This window comes from Manis javanica, chromosome 6, assembly GCF_040802235.1.
Source record: "Manis javanica isolate MJ-LG chromosome 6, MJ_LKY, whole genome shotgun sequence".
Classification (NCBI taxonomy): domain Eukaryota; kingdom Metazoa; phylum Chordata; class Mammalia; order Pholidota; family Manidae; genus Manis; species Manis javanica.
The window spans coordinates 93,550,690-93,571,244 of record NC_133161.1 but is presented as its reverse complement, the minus strand read 5'-3'; the positions used below and the strand labels follow the sequence as shown (position 1 = coordinate 93,571,244).

The following is a 20,555-nucleotide window of genomic DNA, read 5'->3' as shown; positions in this document are numbered from 1 at the left end:
ACCACCTTTTAGTCTGACTCAGCCTTGGTCCTTAAAAGCTTTTCTAAACATCCCTAAATGAAGCCCTTGACCTATGAACTGTATAGTTTATGTATTTTTTCCCCAAATTAGAGAAAAAAGAGCTATAGCAATGAGATTTTTAAAAAAACAAAATCTGGGACCAGTGATCTCCAATATTCTAAATTCTTTGGAGCAATAGGAATGGAATTGGTGAAGGAAATGTTTGGCAATTGCTCAAGAAAGTGCTGCATGTATTTAGTTAGCATCACCTGGTGCTGTGAACACATCCAGGCTGTAAAGCTGAATTTAAATTAGTATCAACAACAAAACAAGCCTCTAAGAAAAAGAAGGGTGGAGAATGAAGCCACTCCAAGTGTCATTAAACATGCATCTGTTTATCACCACCTAGTTTCATGAGTCCAAGATGATTCATATGCTTTTTGTGAAGAGAATACCCATTGTTGTGGCAAAATTAAATGTATTTTGATTCTTGCATGCAATATTTATCTATCTACTCAATCAGAAAAAAGTTGTCCTCATCACTCTAACATATATTACTTTTTCAATTTCCTCTTAGTAATGTTTTTTTAATGTTCTTTAGGGTGAGAGCATGAATTTCTCATTTCTCACAAAGACCGTAACTCATTAGAATGATGCTGATGAGTTTTTCTCATAAACTTGCACCCTCATTTTCATAGGTGACCAATATACACTCTTACCCCTAGCTATCAGGCAAGTTTTGATGGATGTAAGTAGGGAGGGTGCTGTACTCTTCGCACTGTGGTTTCTTAGAGCTTTCTGGTTCCTTTTTAAATGTCCCTTAAAGTGTGTGTGTGTGCTTGTGTGTATGTATATGAAACTATATATAATATACTACTCTGGTACTTGAAGTGGGTCCTGAGAAAATGTAAGTTATCATTACTAATGAACCACTAAAACTACTCTGTTCTAAACTCAGTAATTTAGAATTTATGCTAATAATATGAATTTTGGAATTTTTAATGCCAAAGCTATTCTCAAAGTACAGCCTTATCAGGAATATGTTTCACAGTCTTGCCAGATGAATTCATTCACATACTACACATACATGTTGTTAAATAATGTAAAAGTTAATTTAGTGATACTTACATTGAAGAATATTAAGATATTAAGTCACAGAAAATATCAACTTTATCCATAGTTTGTAGTTACAAAAAGAATGTGCTTAACTTCCTTAAAAAATTTTGGGGCATCTCTAGCAATGTTGTGGTATCAGATTGGGTTTCTGAGAAGGGTAAGTTCTTGGTGCTTTTGGGTTGTAGGAACAAGTCTAGATATGCAAAATCACCAACATCAATATCATTCTTATTTCTACTCTCTTTTCCCTATGGGAGCTGAGAGGGAGCCACAACTCTACTTTTAAAATATTTTGAAGTGTATATGATTCTGTGATTTCAAAAAATCAAAATGGGCTCAAAATCCTGAGTAGCACACCATTCACTCCCTTTTGGGTTCATCTAAGTAATTTGTATATCACCTTTTAAACACAAATGATATAACTATCCTTTTTCTTGAGGATGTCACCTTTTATATTAAAAAGTTTTTTATAACCCAGTGATACTGAGAAGATCCTCATATTAAATCCATTTTTAACTTGCCATCGAATCCTCAACTTCCATGTGAATTTAAAACAGATTTTTGTTTTCCTAGATCTCTTCCTCTTGATTATCTGGGAGAACTTGCTAACATCACTTGTAGATTTGGTGAAGGTAGATGGGAATGTTTTTATTCTAGAGCATTAGAGGAAACCCATGGTTGTTAAATGAACTTAGCAGGTAATACCCCTGGGGCCCTGCCTTTTGATTAAATAAAGTATATTTTGTTACTGTGAAGACTGGATGCTACTGTGTTCAGCAGCCACATAGTCATGTTACAGAGTTAGACTAGATAATCTGTTGCTGATAATCTGGACAAAGCAATCTACTCACTTTACCCTGTTACTAAATGTGCATAGTGGTCTCAAAAGAACCAAACTGGCTCTCTCTGCATGCTGGAGCGGCCATGCGTTCCCAGACCCAGGTGGGAGAGGCAGGCCTTGCTTGGTACTCACCATGTGCCAAGCCTTTAACATCTTTTATTACATTTACTTCTTGTAACAACCCTGAAATGTTGGTAGTTTAAGAAATTGAAGACAGTTAAGTAAATAGACAAATGCCATTTTCATCAGACACAATAATGCTGGATGGCTTAAAAGCATTTCCACATAAAATTTGAACACATTAAACAGACCTTACTTTAGATCAGCTAAGCTAAGTAGGTTAAAATACACATGGGTGAGGAGAGCATGATATTTATGGGGTGCCTACCATATGGCAGACAAAGTATTAGGCACTACTAATGCATGTGATGCTGGACGCAGCTTCACTCAGAGGAAAGCTGGGCTTTGAAGCAGCCACATCTGGGCTCAAATCCAGACCCGCACTTACTAACTGTGTGGCCCTAGCAAGTTGGTTACCTTTTCTGAATCTTGTTTCCTCAGCTGTAAATTAGAAATAATAGTGCAAGATTATTGTAGAATGAAATAAAATGATTTATGCAAAATGCTTATCAAATAGCATATTCGCTTATATGAAATACTCTCGTCATTCAGGCTACAGGTTTTGTTACTCTGTTTATGCTTACTACATGCCAGGTGTTACTGTGTTATTTCAGCCACTTGGGGATGCATCAGTGGACAACAGAAAACTTTTAAAATCATCATCAGAGTCCAGTGATTCAGAGCAATCTCTGATAGCAGACAAAACTGAGTTTGGATCCTGCCTTTTCCAGCCGGGTGATCTTGAAGTTTATTATCTGTACTGTGGGGATAAACCATATTACATGGTTGTGGTAAAGGTGGAATAAATATATTGAAAGCTAAGCACTCTTTGGAATGTAGAAATTGTTCAATAAATGGCAGCCATTGATTTTTCCTAGTGTTAGTGCTAATTCCCCTGACGACCCGGAGAGGAAGAAATTGTCATTGAAAGGAAGAGAAAACTGCGGCTGATAAGATTAGGTGCCTTGCCTGGTCCCACAGAGCCGCTTGGGGAGGGAGTCTAATTTGAAAGCATATGCTCTTTACTGTGAGCTACCTTCCACGGGAGAAGGTGGACATTTGCAGAGTCCACCCCTGTTACTCCAAAAGACTGTATTACTGCGAGTATCTACTGACAAGTGTCAGATCGAGGGAGTATGTAATGTGTTTTTTCCCTGTGTGTCTGTGTGTTGATTGATGCCATTTACTTGTAAGTATCACGCTGTATCACATCTTGACTTTACTGTCACATTCTGAACTCTCCATCTTCTTAGGGTCTACTTATATTGTTATTTTTATAAGATGGAAAAGGTTTGTTAATAAGGTGAATAGCAATTTGGAGTAATGTTCTTTGGCTAATGCATTAAATTCACTTGGATCGTGCCAAGACCTACTTCTGTACACTTGAACTTGAACCTGGCTCCTCTCATTGTTCTGAGTTGTGACTTCACTGTTCTGAGTGTGACTTCACCATTCTTACCTCTCTCTGATTTATTTCTCATCTCTCTTATTGACCCATGAGCTGATGACATGATGCATACATCCTTAAGAAGGATTTTCTTCCATTCCCAAAAAGCTGTTATTAAATTGATGGTGTAACTTAAAATCAGTGGTTTCCTATACTCCTAATATATTATTAGATATACTTTAATACTAACATAGTGTTAGATATTTGTGTATCTGTGTGTTGATTGATTGCTGTCATTTACTTGTAAGCATAAAGCTGTATCACATCTTGACTTTACTGTCATATTCCGACCTCTCCACCTTATGACTTCAGGATCTACTTATATTGTTATTTTCTTAGGAAGAGCTTACCTTATTAGAGGGGCAGCTTCCAAAGGGAAAGATCTAGAAATGTATAGGATCTTGCCATTTTGGGAGCTTATCAATTCTAAAATAATTTTGCTATGTGATACTACAAAAATCCCCAACCAAAACTTACTGTGATAAAGTTTATTATTTAGGTGTGAGATGCCCCCTTTGGTGAGTCCCCAGATGAAGCACACACCATGAACTTCTCTCCTTGTGGCGAGGGTGCCATGTTGGAAGGCAGGAGCCCTACAGTTCCCCCCACCCTGATGCTTTGAGGCTGGTTTTCTCTGGCAAGAGGAAATAGAGATCTGAGATCAACTTTTCAAGATTATCTCACTGCTTTAGAGACATCCCTGAACATGCTTCTCTAGCTCCTTTGATCAGCAAAAACAATAATAGTGAGAATATTGATCAAAATACTTTACATTTATTTTGGCAAGGTTTATGGCCCTTTACAGTTTTCAAGTACTTGTGTGTTTATATACCTTTAAGAGAAATCTGTGAGGTTGACAGGGTGAGAATTACAGTTCCCATTTGCAGATGGAGCAGTGAAGTTTCCCGAGTTTGTGACACATCTATGGAGCATCTGGGGAATGAATGAGCTCAGGTCTTTGAACTCAAGAAAGTGAGGGTGGTACAGGAGGCTGGGTGTGGACTCTGGGCTCCAAACTCAGTTCTGCCACTTCCTAAAGGTGTCATCCCTGGGAGCAGACTTACCTCCCAGCTTTCGCGCAGCTGGGATGACCAAACCTACAGTGCAGAGCTCCAGCAGGATGGTAGATGATACCAGCCCCAGCACGGGAGATACTATTTCCATATTCTTTTCTAGAAATCGCTTAGGCTGAAGGAATGCTCAGCTAAAACCAAGCACTCCTCTAAGAAATAAGATGGTTATACACTTATTTGAACCCTGAGATGAACCACATGAACATTAGTTGGTGATATAATTTTGCCATAAAGGTGCTCTAATTGGAATGTAAACTATATGAGTGAAACAAATGTGTGAGAGGTCATACTAGCTCTGAGGGAGCTGTAACTTATTACCTGTTTAGAATGATAGCTTCTAGTTAGCTTGCTCCATTAGTTGATTGGCCTCTTTCCTATTCTTTAGCCAGAAAGTATGTGCAAACAGTAACGATTCAGGAGCCTACCCAAGAAAACATTTTCCTATTCCCAGGAAAAAAGAAATACTTATGGATGAAGAATTAAAAACCAAAATGTAGTCAGTGGCCAGGGAACAAAATGGGACAGCACAGCAGGACACAGCACCTGGTTCTCTCTGGCTCAGTCGTCAGGGGAATCCCCCAGAGCAGGTTTTTTTTTTTTTTTTTTTTTTTTTTATGGCACATTCTGTCCACCCTTTCAGTTGTACAGAACAGGTTGCACTGCTGAGTTTTGCTGGAGAACGAGGGTAGAAAGATTTCGGAGGGTGCTTTATTTTCAGTTCTTTGTGCTGATGGCACTAGTGGAATTAACCTCTTTCGGTTCAAAAATTAGAGAGGCCGGGAGGCGGCAGGAGCGGGGGGCAGGGGCGCCCTTTGGAAGGGCAGTGAAGGTCCAGGCCGAACAATTTGCTGTCAAAATGAGGCGCAGAGCCGTGCTTCAGCTGATGGTGCAGACCGGCTGGGGGACCTGATTATGTCAGGCGTGTCAGCAGCTGAGCCACTATAGAAGCAAGGCCTCTCATCAAATCCGTCTTCCGCGTAATCACTGCGAAGCCGAGGGCCATCAGGGCTCATTAGCGCCATTTGCCATCAAGGGCGCCCCACTCCTCAGAATGGGGCATCGCAAGGCCCGCGGCGTCTCGCTCCGCCGACCCGCCCGCCGCTCCCTCCGACCGGCCATTGCGGGGACGGCGCCAGAGCGCACATCAGCCGGGCCTGGGCACAGCCACAGCAACCTGCCCTCGGCGCTCTGATCACAGGCCCGGGGCTCTTCGGATCGCGCCGAGCACCTGCTCTGTGCAAACGTGTGGCGCTGGTGCGCGCGCTCCCGACTGCGGCACAGCAGCACCGTGGAGCACCGGTGGCACAGCGCGAATCCCGGAGGCGGTGCCCTCCGACGGAAATCGATGGAACTCGCTACGTCAGCTGCCAAAACGTGCCTAGGCGGGCATGACAATTACTTCTTGCAGCATTACCAAAAATCTGCTATGCGAACGTAAATTCTAGGAAATGTTGGGAGGACTGTAAGTTTGGGAAAAGCAGGGCTCAAAAGCTTGGCGCGTCAGCTGGGTGGGGCCGCCCGACCGAGTCCACCAGATGCTGGGTCGCCAGAGCCCAGGACTGAGTCCCCAGCCCCGCCGGGCACGCCCAGCGACACTGCGACGCGGCTCCTTCCCTCGCGTGGTACAGGGAACCCTCGTTCGTGCAGCGCCTGTAAGCCCCGTTTTCCCGGGGCGCACGCTTAGGGAAACACAGCTTTAAAGCACTGGCCTGTCCTACAATGAGGAGATAAAGCTTTCAACTGGGCTCAGTGGGGGGGATTTGATACGTTAGTGCAAAGACTGAGGTTGTTTATCTTTGTTATTCTTTTATCTTTATTACTCAGATGAAGCCAGGGTAAAATTCTTATAATGTTTCTAACCCCATGAACATATTTTTCCTGGTCTCTAGAAAGAGCTGATTCGAAAAATGTTATTTGATTTAAAAAGTGCTATTTGATATATATTTCACCGAATGTGATTGAACTTTTACACTTTCTTAAGTGATATTTGCAAATGAGAAAATAAATTTTTTTTGGTCTGCCTGTTTTGCGTTTTGGTTTAGAAAACATGACCAAAACCACTAGTTCAGCATATTATATGAGTAGATTGCTGTGTTCATAATATTTGGCGGGAAATATACAGAGGCCAACCCTGAATTTGTATACCTATTCCGACTTTTCAATAAAAAAATGTTTTTTATTTATGCACAACTCCTAAACAACATGTTTAATTTTTGTATTAAAAATAATTCTATATGTATTTTGTAGCTTTTTAAGAAATGAATATTTTGTAGTAAAAATGCAAAACTTTCACAAAGGAATCACCAATTTTATCATAGTAATCACCTTGGGAGGGCTCCAGGGGTGGGAGAAGAGAGTGTCCAGCCCTCATCTGTATCAGAAATGCTTTATTTCTTCTACAAAATAAGCAAGAGAACTGAAGCTTATATGGAAAATGTTAATATCTAAGTAGTCAAACAAAGATATCTTTTGTAAAAAATGATTTTTTATTTTTCTGTACATTTAGTGTACAGAATTAATATATACATGCAATATAATATAAAAAGTGACATAAAAGAGTATATGTGAAACTCCCTAAATTCCTGATCAACTGGCTTTAGCTGCATAAGACTCATGCATGTCATTTGCTCTAGTCACATTGCCAAAGAGACCCACTTCATCTCCTTTGCATACGGTTTGAAATTAGTTTTTCAAATATGGGCAGCTATGGCTTTTAGTTCTCTTACAGACCTAGTAAAATCCACAAAGGGGCTCAATGGACACTTAAAGAAATTCATGGTATCCCAATCCTTTGGTTGAAATCTGCATTCATTATAACTTTAGCTTTGTTTATCTTGCAGTGATTTTCCCTATAAAGGGTCTCATTTTTCTATTTAAATTATGTTGAATCACTTTAGCAACCCATAATTCAGAATCAGTTGCTGCTTTTCCATCTTAAAAAGAATAGCTATAACTTATTAATTTATTGATAAATTAATATAATTTATTAAATGCTTAGGATATATTAGGTACTGTGCTAAGCACTTTCTCTGCTATTATCATGTTTAACTCCACCACAAAAATATGTGATGAGTCTTATTACTCCTGTTTTACTGATGAGGAAACAGAGGCCCATAAAAATTTTAGAACTTATCCAAGGCCATGGCACTAACAATGTGTTCCACTCAGACCTGTGTCCGCAAAAGCCCATGCTCTTAGCTACTCGACTGCCTTCTAGGGATGTTATTTAGTTTATTATTATTATTATAATTCATAGGAACATGCCAGTGTAAGGATCATATTTCTTTAATTCTAAGACATACTTCTTTGCCACATTTGACAGTTATGCTATTAGGGTGGCCTTCAGTTGGTGTGTGCAAACATGGTGCTGGGGGTGTTCCTGCCTCTCCATTCGCCCCTCTCCAGCCCAGAGCTGTTGAATCACCGTCAGGGGTTGTGTATAACCAGGGGTGTATTCTCGAGGCTAATGCCTGGACTACTGTTGGTATCAGCAGATTGTTTTCCTTTAATCATGGCCTTGGTTGTTTTAGGAGGCAGCTTCTATCCGACAGCAAATCCTCCCGTTTTGCCAAATCAGCTCTGCTCAGCATCATTTATTCATATAATGGTGTGCGGATTCTTGGGTAACTTGGATGGGCAAGTCTTTAAATTTTTCTTCTTTTTATGTATTAAAAGAAGGAATGTCATTTCATCTTTTTTGTTTGTTGTTGTTTTTGTTTTTCCTCTACTGGTTCTTTAAAGACCAAAGGGAGGGTCTTTGTTTTGACTTGCTATCACTTAAGAAAATTTCAGTGGTGGGGAACTAATTTCATCCAGAAACATTCTGAGCTTCAGTTAAAATGTAAAGTGCTTTCTTTTGCCCCAGGATAAAATGAAATTTCATTTGCTTTTACTTTTCTGCAATCATGCCAATAAGGAGTTATTGCCAGGGGCACAAGGGAAGCCAGTTCTATAGATGAACAAATCAATGGCAAATCTACTTGTCAAATCCTGAACATACCACTGAATGAGTGTTAGGAATACACACACACACACACACACACACACACACACACACACACAAACACACACACACACACCACATTCTCCCCTGAACTATCTGGGGGTAAGGATGAGATTTCCCTAAAATAATACTAAGACTCCCACATTCTCAAACTCCTTATATACACAGCAGGTTTGTGTGCACAGTTATGAACTGAAAACACATATAGCATCTTAATTCATAATAACAGATAGCATTTATTGAGTGATAACACTATTGATGATGTCATGTATCTGACCCTGTTTTAAGCACTTTAGTCCTGGAAGCTGGTGCCACTATTATCCCCATTTTTCACATGAAGAAATGGAGGCACAGAGTGGGCAAGCCAGTTGCCCAAGGTCTCACTGCTGATGAATGGGCTCTAGTTTCAGAGCCCATTCTTTCTGCCTGTACTCTGGACTGTCTCTTACCATACATCCAAACCAAAAATAGCTTTCAATAAAAATGCTAAACCTAACTCTAAACCATGGTGATGATATGGCAACCACTTATTGAGTCTTTAACTGTGTATTCAGGCTCTATGTAGGTGTTTTTCACACATTATCTCATTTAATCTTCATAATTTAGGGATTTAGATGTTGTTATCCTTATTTATAGTGAAAGTGAAGCTCAGAAAGCTCCAGTTATATATCCAGTTATTGGCTAAAAACTTTTACAAGCCTAAGATAGTGCTCATTTCACTGCCTAGCTTCCACACTTGCACGAGCTGGGGATTTGTTAAGTAAAGAGAACTAGAATGTTCTCCCAGCATTGTCATAGTCATTGTAAGTTTCATGATCATTAATTATCAATAGGAAATTTGCTTCCTTCCCACTACAGAGTGAAAGTGGGCATGGTATAATTTTAAAATACTCTAACATCTTAGGTAAGATGTGCTTTGTGACTTTGAAATGTAGTATTTCTGTTAAAATGAATTACTCTTCGGCACTGTGTCTGACTTCCGTATTTACTGTGGATGAATAGCAGCGTCAGAAAGCTATCAAATAACTGAAGTTTTCCCTCCATATTTGCTCATAACTACTGGTTGGGAAAGAAAAAGAACAGAAAACAAAAATCCTTAAATATATTGAGATATCCCATCCCTTTAAATTTACTGAGATCCAGTAAGTGGGAACAGCCAGATTATAAGACCAGGGAGCAAAACTGCAAGTCCTGCTTCCTGCTCAGAGCCAAAGGCCAAGAGCTTGGAGGAAGATTCTGCCATGTCTCCCTATGTGGGGTGGGCAGCTGCCCAGCAGAGGAGACCTGGGACTTCCTGCCCAGGCCGCCTCACACAGGTGCCATCAAAACTTGGAGGGTGAGGCTCTGGTGTAGGAAGGTTGAGTTAGTGCCACAAGATAATAAAACTAGAAAAAGGTGGAGTCTAAATCTAATCCCAGGCTGGTCTGAATTTACTCAAGCTCTTAACTACTTGGTAATCCCATCTTGGTTTCCAGGTAGCCAAAAGAATCTTAGCAGTGGGGGGCAAGGATCAGGGATTCTGATAACTGAATGCTCCTGCTGACACCTTCCCAATAGGCCTACCTCACCAAACTATCAGTGGAGTAAAACATGCTTTTCAAATGTAGGTTTGGATGTTAAGACCTGGGTGAACTTTCAAATGTAAAAAATTCTTGTCAGGAACTCAAATGGAAGAAACTCTAAATATATTAAGAGTTTTCTTCTTGTACCTTTTCTGGAAAAGCTCTGTGGAGATTTTTAAGGAATGGAAAATGGGCTGGGTGGAGTAACCCTAGTTTACATGGTATTTTGAGCAAAGCTAGTTGTATTAAACCTATTCCAATGTATTGTTACCTTTTGCACCACATTAATATAAGCCAGAGGAACACACACACACACACACACACACACACACACACACACACCCCAGATAATTTTTGCCCTTCTTTTTTGGTGAGTTTGCCTGAATCATAAGGTGCAAACAAGTATCTTTTTACCAAGAGACAAAGGGCATACACCTTTTTCTGAGAAGATGATAGTGTTTATATTATAAAGATTAAAAAAGAACAGTGCTACATGACTGTGGCCAGTTCATCTACTTTGGAAATGTGAGTATCTCGGTCTCTTCTGGCACTAGGAGAGGACATAAAGCCACTAGGCATGGTTCTAGAACTCATGGACAAGACTTCATGAGTGGGTAATATTGATTTCTCTGTAAATGTAATTGTTTTTCACTTTAGGAGGTTTGTGTACATTATCAATCAACTATCAAAACAGTTTCTAAAATTAAAAAAAATTTAAATGAAGTCAGCTCTTATTCAGCACATGCACAGTGCCAATCAAGCCTCTATTCTGAAGCTCATTTTCTTATGGGTACTTATGGGCTGACAGAGTTACCCCGGGATGGGAGCTGGCAAAGGCAAACAAAGCCTGTAACCGCAGACCCTGAGAAGGGGATGGATTATAACTGGTAAAATGATCAGCCATTAAATCGTCAGAAGAATAAACTCCTAATATTTCCTTCTAAATAATAAAGCATTTTCTCCATTACAAATTCTCAAGTGGTGGGGCACAGTGGTACATTTTACTTGGATATTAGAACAGAAAAATCAGAGGGAAATGCACATCAGTGAATATGGTTGCTATCTTGAACTCTTAAAATTTACATCTCAAGGGCCAGTTTCCTGGCAGGAATGAATCAGGGTGTTCTATTTTGGGCATAACTCTAGGAAACAGTTTCCAGGACTGACCTGATCTGAGTATGAGTTATAGATACTATAACCAACTTTTCCTCCACACCAATATCCTGTCTGTCCAGAAATCTTAATAGGGTTTGAGAGCCTCCATTTAGAGCTGGCTGCATAAAATGATCCTTTGATGAAAAGGGACTGGAACAAGGGTTAAAGCCAACATTGAAAGGTGACTGTGGAGGGCACGGTGTTCATACAACTCTCCTTTAATATGTGCGGTGTGCACCTGTGATAAGATGATTCATTACCTGAGGCTGCTCTTTGACAAGCTCCATCGTTCAGCCCTCGGGTTCTGACGGGACAATCCTGCACCCGCCCAGGAAATACAACAAGGTCAGCTTTTTTTCCCTAGGACGTACACTGAGACGGTTTAGCTTATAATGCATCTCTGTTTACTCTTTATGTAAAATAAAAACAAGGCTCAAGACATTCCTGTTCTCCACAGAGCTGGCCAAACAGGGACATTCAAACTTGCTGCTGGGTGAATAACTCTGGGAGGAAAAGTCTCGGAAAGGGTGAAAGCTCCGGCTGCCTTGCGTTCCATCCTCAGAAACAGCCACATTTGAGATAGGGGTGCCTTTACCGCTGAGGCTGGGCCTGCGAATGGAGGGCACGCCGACACCATCAACTTCAACTCTTGTTTGCTTCTCATGCAGCTTTTAGGTTACTTGGGGTCTCGAAGAGGCAGCCACTCTCATGTGAAACTGCCCGTGTCTTAGTGACCGAGATGCAGGCACATGAGCCGTGAAAGGGGACTGGCGCACTGCTCGGGACATGAGAAGGTTGACTGGCCCTGGCGGGCTGAACTCAACCTACAAGCCCGCAGGAAACTCAGCTGGACGCCCGGTACGTGCTGCCCGCTCAGCTGGCTTCGCTCTAACCCACACATCCATGCTTATATAGGACTTCTCTGTTTCCCGTCACCGCCCATTCATCCATGAATTGGCTTTCCTCAGGCTAGTTTACAAATCTTAGAGCAACTAGAGAAGGAAACTTACCAGTTTTCCCCATTAGCCGAGTTTAAAACGGATGAAAAAAGTAAGACCAAATAGGAATTTTATTTTTAAACTTTACCTTTTTTTTTAAAGAAAGAATGCCCCATGGTGAAAAATAATTTCTTCAATTAAGGTCAGAACATGAGTCATTGCACAGAAATAAAAACAAAATAAAACTTAGACATTCTAGGGGGAGGAAAAAAATTCTTGCTGCTCAAATATAGAAACACCTCCGAACCCTCCTCCCATTGTTGATATGGCTCGTAAACATTATTTATTTGCCTCAAATGGATGTGGTTACATATCAGTGTCATGCAAAAGAAATTCATTCCGTTTCCGAGTTCAATCTGCCATAAAAATCGACTCTTGTTCCCATCTCCCACTCACCTGTCCTTGTGCATTAGTAACTAGTTGGCCCGTGACCCCCTGAAGACTGGAGAGGGCATTGCCAAAGGCCTGTGAGCTGGCTATGGAGCCCATGGCTGCTGCAGCCGCTGCAGCCTGACTTGCTAGTGGATTATTAACCAGCTGCAAAGAGAGAAAAGATCAGGGTGAAACCACTGAGGGAGGCACAGCACACAGACACAACATTCACGTGGGGAGGGAAGTTCTAGCCCTGCTTGGCTCATGCAAAGGGCCCGGAACCCACTGGAGGGGGCCTGGTGAACATTCCCTCTGAAGCTGTGGGCTTGGGGGAGGCTGGAGATGAGGCTGGAGGGAAACACCCAGATGCTTACTGGAGCCTGTGTTCAGGACTAGCTCCAGGAGGGGGTGAGGTAGGCCCTGCTCTGCTCTGCCCAGGTGGCGAAGTGACTCTGGAGAAGTCCTGGATTTTGTCTTCTAGACTAAATAAACCTCTGAGGAAGTGTTTTACTTCCCTTGAGGGAATCAGACAGAAAGTGGGATTCGAACAGGATGGGAGTAGGAGTGGAGGCGAGGGAGAATGCGAGGACTTCTGCAGATGATTGATCATTTTCTTCTGTGAATTATGGTTTCTTTTAGGGTCACTGGGTAAGTAAGATGCCTCCACTTCCTTCGCGGAGGAAGAAGGAAACCAAGGTCACTAGCAGTGGGATCCTTCAGCCTGTGCGCTCTCAGAGGGTGGGTCTAGAGTTGGGAATTTTTGGGGGGCTTGCCCTGACCATGGGACTCAAGGCCAATGAGAAGGATCCTTTGGCGAACGGTCAGGTTGACCTCTGTTTGCTGCTTTAGCTAATATCTGGCCTTTCACTGGGCTCTTTTCTGGGACAAGAGTGAAACAGGAAGGAGAATTTGACTGGGCGGAGGGGATCCACTCAAGGAGGAGGTTATGGCTGCCAAGATCTGTTTTTCCATGGAGACCAATTCAATATTCTTTATCCTGCCAATTTTCCACACCACAGGTTTTCAGGTCTTCTGACCATGAGGCAGAAGTGTAGCATGAACTAAAATCTGCATTTAGGTTAATGACTAGATATAAATTCAAGAAACATTTAAACTATTTTCACAGTATTGGTTTTGATACATGAATTTCATTTGTATTTATTCTAGGGTGTTATTTTTCCCATATAGTTCCTCTCAAGTACAACAATTGTTGTGTATAATAATGCATTTTCCATCACCAGTTCCTACATCCATGAAATTCCTGCATTTTAGCAGAAACCTGCCAAGACTAAGACGTGGTGGAAAAAAATTAATGCCATACCTAATTTAAGTCCTGAAACTCTTTCAAAGATGTCTTTTTTTTTAAACTTTCTTCTTTACATTCTCCACTCTCTTTCTTAGTCAGTCTTCTTTCTCTCTTTTCCTTTTCCTGCTTTCTTTACCTCAAGACATATTTTATTATTTTATTTCTTTGGAAATTTGCCTAGAGTTTATATTATCTGATGAGGACAGAAATGCTAGTTGTCAGAGGAACCAGCAAAAGAACAGAAATTTAAAAATTCTTTTTTCATTAATGTGATATCCTTCTCTTAGTGGTTTCCTTACTTATTTATAACCAAATTTCACATAACTAAACTAGTTTTACAGTAATTTCATGGACCCAGCACATTTATTTGTTTTTTAGAAATGAGAATCCATTTTGAGCTCATGACTTTATGTGTCTTTTGCTTTTATCTCTCTCCTAAAAGACAATAATGATTTTCTTTTTAAGGAGAAAAAATTTCTCGTTCATCAGCCTACAGAGAGACCCTGTCGTATCCCAGATTACCACCATGGGATTTAAGATTCAGGTTGGCCGTGATTTTGGTTTTCTAAGTAAATCTGTATAGTGCATATGAGGCAAGTCATGGTATATGCTGAATGAAAACTCTCCTTATTTTTGATTTGGCTACCTAAGATGAAAGAAGGTATATTGTATATTTTTTCTCTCCTAACTTGACAAGACTCCTTAAGGAATACCTTCTCCAAACTGTCAGGACAGACACTGCCCCTTGGCACACCATTCTCAGGTCATCTGTCAGCTGCTAATGTTTACATTTCTTTTATGTGATATGAGTTGAAATCATAATGGAATTCCTGAGTTTTAGGAAGCTAAATTGGTTTCTTAATCCCAAAGGAAGATTAAATTATGTGCAGTTTGGTTTTAGCATTTGAATATGCAATTTTTGTCCATGAATTTTGGATGAAAATTTTAATCAGGACATACAGTTTTCTGAAGAAGATAGGGATTCCTGTTTAATGAGGAGAAAACATTTTTGGAAATTGTAAGACATTTCCCTAACATATATGCTAATCAAAAATTCATAATAGGAAATTATAGAATCACTTTCTGGATACCATGCAACTGTTCAGATGGAAAATTCCCTACATGTAGCACACCAGTGTATTGCTCAGCTATAGTCTCATGTATTTGCAGTAAATTCAGGCATAATGTTGTAAACATAAAACCAAGAAGATATTTAAAAGCAGGCTCTGAGCCTTTGTGTTATGGGGCAAGGAATGGGTACACTTCTACTGCTTTGTGAGATTTCTTCAGCAAGCACAAATGTACAGATTTTGTTTATTTTTAATATTGCTCTATATTCTGGTCCTAGGTTGAAATCTGATTTGTCCTTTTTTTGTTGCCTTTCCTGCTTAATGGAGCAAAATGCCAACTCCATGATTCTTCTATTTCCTATTCCACATCCTAGGTCTTTGTGAAAGGCAGAGGGGGTCTGGGGAGATGTCTTGCTGGCCCTTGGAAGTAGACCTAGAACTAAAGGTGAGGGAGAGTGGAATATATGGTATATACGGTGGTATATACAGAATATACAGACAGTGGGTACAAGTCAATCTGTAGTGGACAGCAATTCAGGTGGACCATTGCTGGTGTTGATGGATGCAGCTTCATAAACATCTTTTGGCTTCTCTGTCTGACTGCCAAGGCAGGGATATAATATGTATTAAGATATGAGGCAGGAAGGGGGCAGGAGATAGCCAGGAAACCTGTGTTCTCTTCATTACCTCGGGTCATGTCACTCTATACTGTTCCCAGTCATGTTATATTAGCAGTGCTCCTATCAGAACTCCTTCTCTGTCTGGGGACTCAGGGTAGATTTAGATAGTAGGGAACCCAGACACATCACATGCACATAATGAGAATGTTACCCTTCTGGGACCAGCTGGGTATTCTGAAGTTATTGCCAAGGTAGGGCCTTCAGATCTTTCATTGCCAATGTTCCTAATCAGCAAAGGATGGCCCAAATGAAGTCTGACTATATTACATACTTGTGTTTTCAACAGACTGACTCAAAAGACGTGCTGAATTCTGTTGCACACTTGTTTATGAATATGGAAGCTATTGAAATACGGATTTGCAGGAGACTAGGATTCTCACTCAACATCCAAATGGGTTCTGGGCCTTGAATACATCAAGCTATAGTTTCACCATTCTCAGATAGTTAAAAAACCTAAAGAAACACTAATTTCTTTAGTCTCCCATGCCTACAAATTTTAGGAGGTAAAATAATTTAAAAAATAGCTTTGTACCAGGAAGGAAGGCACCAAGTCTCACAGAGCCCTACCCACCTATTCATGCAGCTGAGGGCATCAGCTCAAAACTGGACTGTCTTGGCTTGTGACTTCAAGTTAACCCAGTCTCATTTTCTCATGAGTAGACCGGGTATAAAGGTGGTGATGCTCACAGAGTTAGGATGAGAATTAAATGAGATAGTACAGGCAGAAGTTTCAGAACAATATCTAACACGTAGCATGCTCTTAACAACTGCTAACCATTATTCTCACAGTTCATACTGGGTATGAGGATTTTTGAACAAATTGGTTTATCAGAATTAGAAGTTACCCCCATAAATATTTACTCACTTTGGAAATAATGTGAACACACGAGACTATTCTCTATTTTTATATTTTAACTGTACTCTCTCATTTTACTTATTTTTGAAGAGTAGCTTGAGGGAAGATATTAGCTAACATGATTATTAGATAGGGTGAATTTCATGATTTCAAAGACAAATATGCTGTTCAGAAATAGTAAAACTGGAAATACTTAAACACGACTTCACCTGCTTGTCTTGGGCCTCTCATATTTGATTATTTATAAAGAAATTTACAGAGAAAGCTGTATTTTGCCATGGAGGCCACCTTGGTAGGTGACAGGCCGGAAAATGAAGACCTTTCCAGTCCGTCATCCTCATACTTCATTTACAACCTTTGTTAGGTTTCCATAAGGGCACCCATTTTGGACTAATTCCTGATTGATATCAAAATATGGGCTTTGTGCAAGTACTTGTTATCTGTGAACACTACATGGTGATGAGAAGAAAAACTGATTAAAGTCTCTTCAAGGAGGACTCTTAGATGATGTCATATGTATGACATCAGAAGAATGTCCCCATAGATTATGTTACTACATGATGGAGGGGTGTTTTTCTCCAAGTCTTGACCCACCATCTCCTTCTCTGAAAGACTCATATCCTATAGCCTGGTAGGTAACTCAGGTTTCTTGTATCTGACCATTAGTAGTCAGGATACTTCGCATGAAAATTTGTTGATTACATGGTTCTATTATCATAAATCTTATTTATAAATGGGGGCATGCTGAGGCAAGTTAGCTGTGGTATTATATTCTATACTTAATGCCTTTATTCCAAGAGGGCCTTATGGATGCAGCAGGCTCAAAATCTATCTGCAGCATAATTGCCTATGATCTATAGTTTTATCATTCTTCTCATGAGCTATGTGGACTTTATAGAGTATGGATTTTGGAGCAGCTCCTTTTTGCTACTAATTTTTCAATTTAGAGCCCTGAAACTGTGGTACCATTTGTTTTTAAATGAGGACATTCATAAATGCATTTATCACAATTCAGTCCTCATTTAAGGTCTGGATGTGACTTGCAGGGACTGCCTAGTAACAGAAGGGCAAATGTGGCTTTCTGAGTGCATTATATGCATTACGTCCTTGACTTTTCTTATACTTTATATACGAAAAATATGTCTCTTGGTCCTCTGAGACTCTTTTAACCAAATCAGTACATCTACTTCCTACCCTCAAGTCTTCCAGAAAATGCATAATAGAAGCGTGGCCATATTCATCTCAACAACCTACTCAATGTTTTATCCTACTAGGCTTTTCCCCTTGGTCTCATGATTATTATGTGTTATAAAACTCTCATAAGAGAAATAAGTTTTGTGAGTTTTAATATTGAGCCAAGCTCTGCTGCTTTCTGCCCTCTTCCTCCTGTAGGGAGAGCAACCCGTTCCAGGCTCTCCATCCAACTCTCTGCCATCAGAAGTCTCCGTTACCATCGCTGAGAAGTTTCAGGCTCAGAATGGCAATGTGCTTCAGGCACTGCAACATCTTAAAATCTTTGTGGTTCATCAATGTAAAATCACAGTGATTTCAGTGTAGTTTCAGACTGAATTCTGTTTTTATTTTTATTTTGTTGTAAAACTGTCAGTATAATAGCTTTCTACTAATATGCCAATATCTAGCCATATTTGCTAACAAAGAATTTAAAAAATGACCTAATGTATGAGGCTGGGTTCCCCAGAAACAAGATGGGGAAGGCAGGAATTCCTGTCGTGTAGGGGCTCTGGACTATGATAAGCTAGGCTTCAGAGCTGTCTCACCCAGGCAAGGACACTGGGCTTTCTCACTCCACGCCTGATTGTCCCAGTTAATGGCCCCTGGATCAAGGAAGCGCTGGAAATGTAATATCTGGTACTGTGGGCCCTTTGCTCTTGGGTCTGAGGGATGGAAGAAGAGATGTGGGTGCTGGTTGTTGAAAGCCCCTAAGGGGCAGGGCAACTCACAGGAAAGAGGAATTCAGGGGATCTGGGTGGAGCAATAATGGTAATTACCAGCTACAGTACAGGTTTCACTTCCATTCATTCATTAATGTCTTCACCCCACACATGTTTATTCAGAACCCACTGTGTTTGGGCATGGTGTGAGGGGAGACAGTGTGAATGACAGATTGACATGTTCCCTCGTGAGGCTTATAGTCAAACAGGGAAAGAAATTTTGGTGGAAGCGAAGAGAAGTAGGGAAAGAGGAGCTGGCCAGAGAGCAATATCCAGACCTGAAGGGGGTGGTAGTCTGGGTGGGGGTTTTGGGGCGGTCAGTGAGAAAAGAGGTGGTGGTTCACAGAGACCTGCTAGGGGCAGCTCCGAGTCTGTGCACCTGTATTTGCTCAAAGTTGCACAGAAATGTGACTGGCAGTGGAGGAGCTCTTCTACCTGAAAGGGGAAGCGACTGTGAAGATTAAGAGCTGGAATTCTGGAACCAGATTGTGGGTTCTAATCACCCAGGCTGCCAGTAAATAGCCAGGAGCTAGCTGTCCCTTTCTGCTATGGTTTGAATGTTTGTGTCCCCGCCCCCCTCAATTTACATATTGAAATCTTAACCCCCACAGATGATGGCATTAGAAGTTGGGGTCTTTGGAAGGTACTTCCAAACCCTCAGAGCAGCACTGCTTCTGCCCAGGGGCCCATGGGCCCATCCTTGTCAGGGGAAAACAGCCCCTTCCACTCCTACCCATGCTGCTGTCCACACGGGGTGATGTCCTTATGATTGGAGTTAGTGCCTGTATGAAAGAGGCCCCAGAGAGCTCTCCAGCCCCTTCCAGCACGTGAGGGCACGTTGAAAAGGCACCATGGAACAGGAAGCCAGGCTCTCTCCAGAACCTGACCATGCTGGCATCTTGATCTTGGACTTCCAGCCTCCAGAACAGTGCAAAATAAATTTCTGTTGTTTGTTAGCCACCCAGGCTCTTTTGTTATAGCAGCCCAAACAGATTAAGACACTTTCTGTGTCCTAATTTTTTAGGAATGTTGTGAAAAAGAACACAAGTTCTATATGCAAAATATATGCAAAATACATGCAGAACAGTATTCCTGAGGAGTTCTTGGCAGATAGTAAGCGTTACATAAGCTTTGCTATGATATTTTTCCTACTTCTAGGAACTTCTGGTCAAACTGTTTTAGAATTGTGTCCCCTCTGCCCACCACTTCCCCAGGTAGTCACACTGGCCTTTTTGCAGATCCTCAGCTATGTCAGGGTTTGCATTTGCTGTTTCTACATCTGCAACTCTAGTTCCCATTTACACATCTCTTCTCCTAAGTCATCTCCCTGGACACCTTCCTTGAGTGCCATATCTAACTAACATTCTCTTTCTTTTACAGATTCATGTCAAAGCATGTGTGAGGAAGTGCTATGATGTTGGGGCTTTGTTTCTAACCATCCATGGTCTGCGGGGAGAGTGGATGGGGGATATAGAAGAGCAACTTGGGTGGATCACTGTAGAAGTTGCATGGTAGATATATACAGTTCATTATGCTATTTTTCTATTTTTCTATATGCTTGCAATTTTCCATAATAAAATTCCTTTCACCCTCCATCTAGTCTCACTTATTTTACAGCACTTACAGAGTTTAATATTATATTACTCACTTGATTATTTTCTTCATTCCTCCCCCGAGAATATAAATTTTGGTTCACTGCTATATCTTCAGCTCATTCAACAGCACCAGGCACCCAGCAGACCCTCAACCCATGTTTATCCAATGGACGTATGAAGGAGTGAGTTGAAGATATCTAGGTCTTCTAGGGACCTTGGTGGGAGTCTGACCCTTCCATATTTACAGAGAAGAGTAAACATTTTGGAAGAAAATTTGTCTAAACTCTTCCTTCTTAAAATCCAGCACCATACTTCATAGTCTTGTACAACACTGAACTGACTGGCAGGCCTTGCATGGGGGAGGCTTCTAGCATAATCCCTGATGTGTCCTTTCACTGCATGAGTCAGC

General features: G+C 41.0%; 1 protein-coding gene across 3 annotated transcripts in view; it reads right to left on the bottom strand.

The window, feature by feature from the left end:
* Positions 1 to 20,555, bottom strand: part of POU6F2 (POU class 6 homeobox 2) — a 505,007-nt gene that overhangs the window by 51,412 nt on the left and 433,040 nt on the right. For all 3 annotated transcript variants that reach the window (XM_037010901.2, XM_037010900.2, XM_037010902.2), the window contains exon 6: positions 12,712 to 12,852. In XM_037010901.2, coding sequence (XP_036866796.1) covers positions 12,712 to 12,852 — 141 coding nt within the window. The remainder of the gene's footprint in view (positions 1 to 12,711; positions 12,853 to 20,555) is intronic.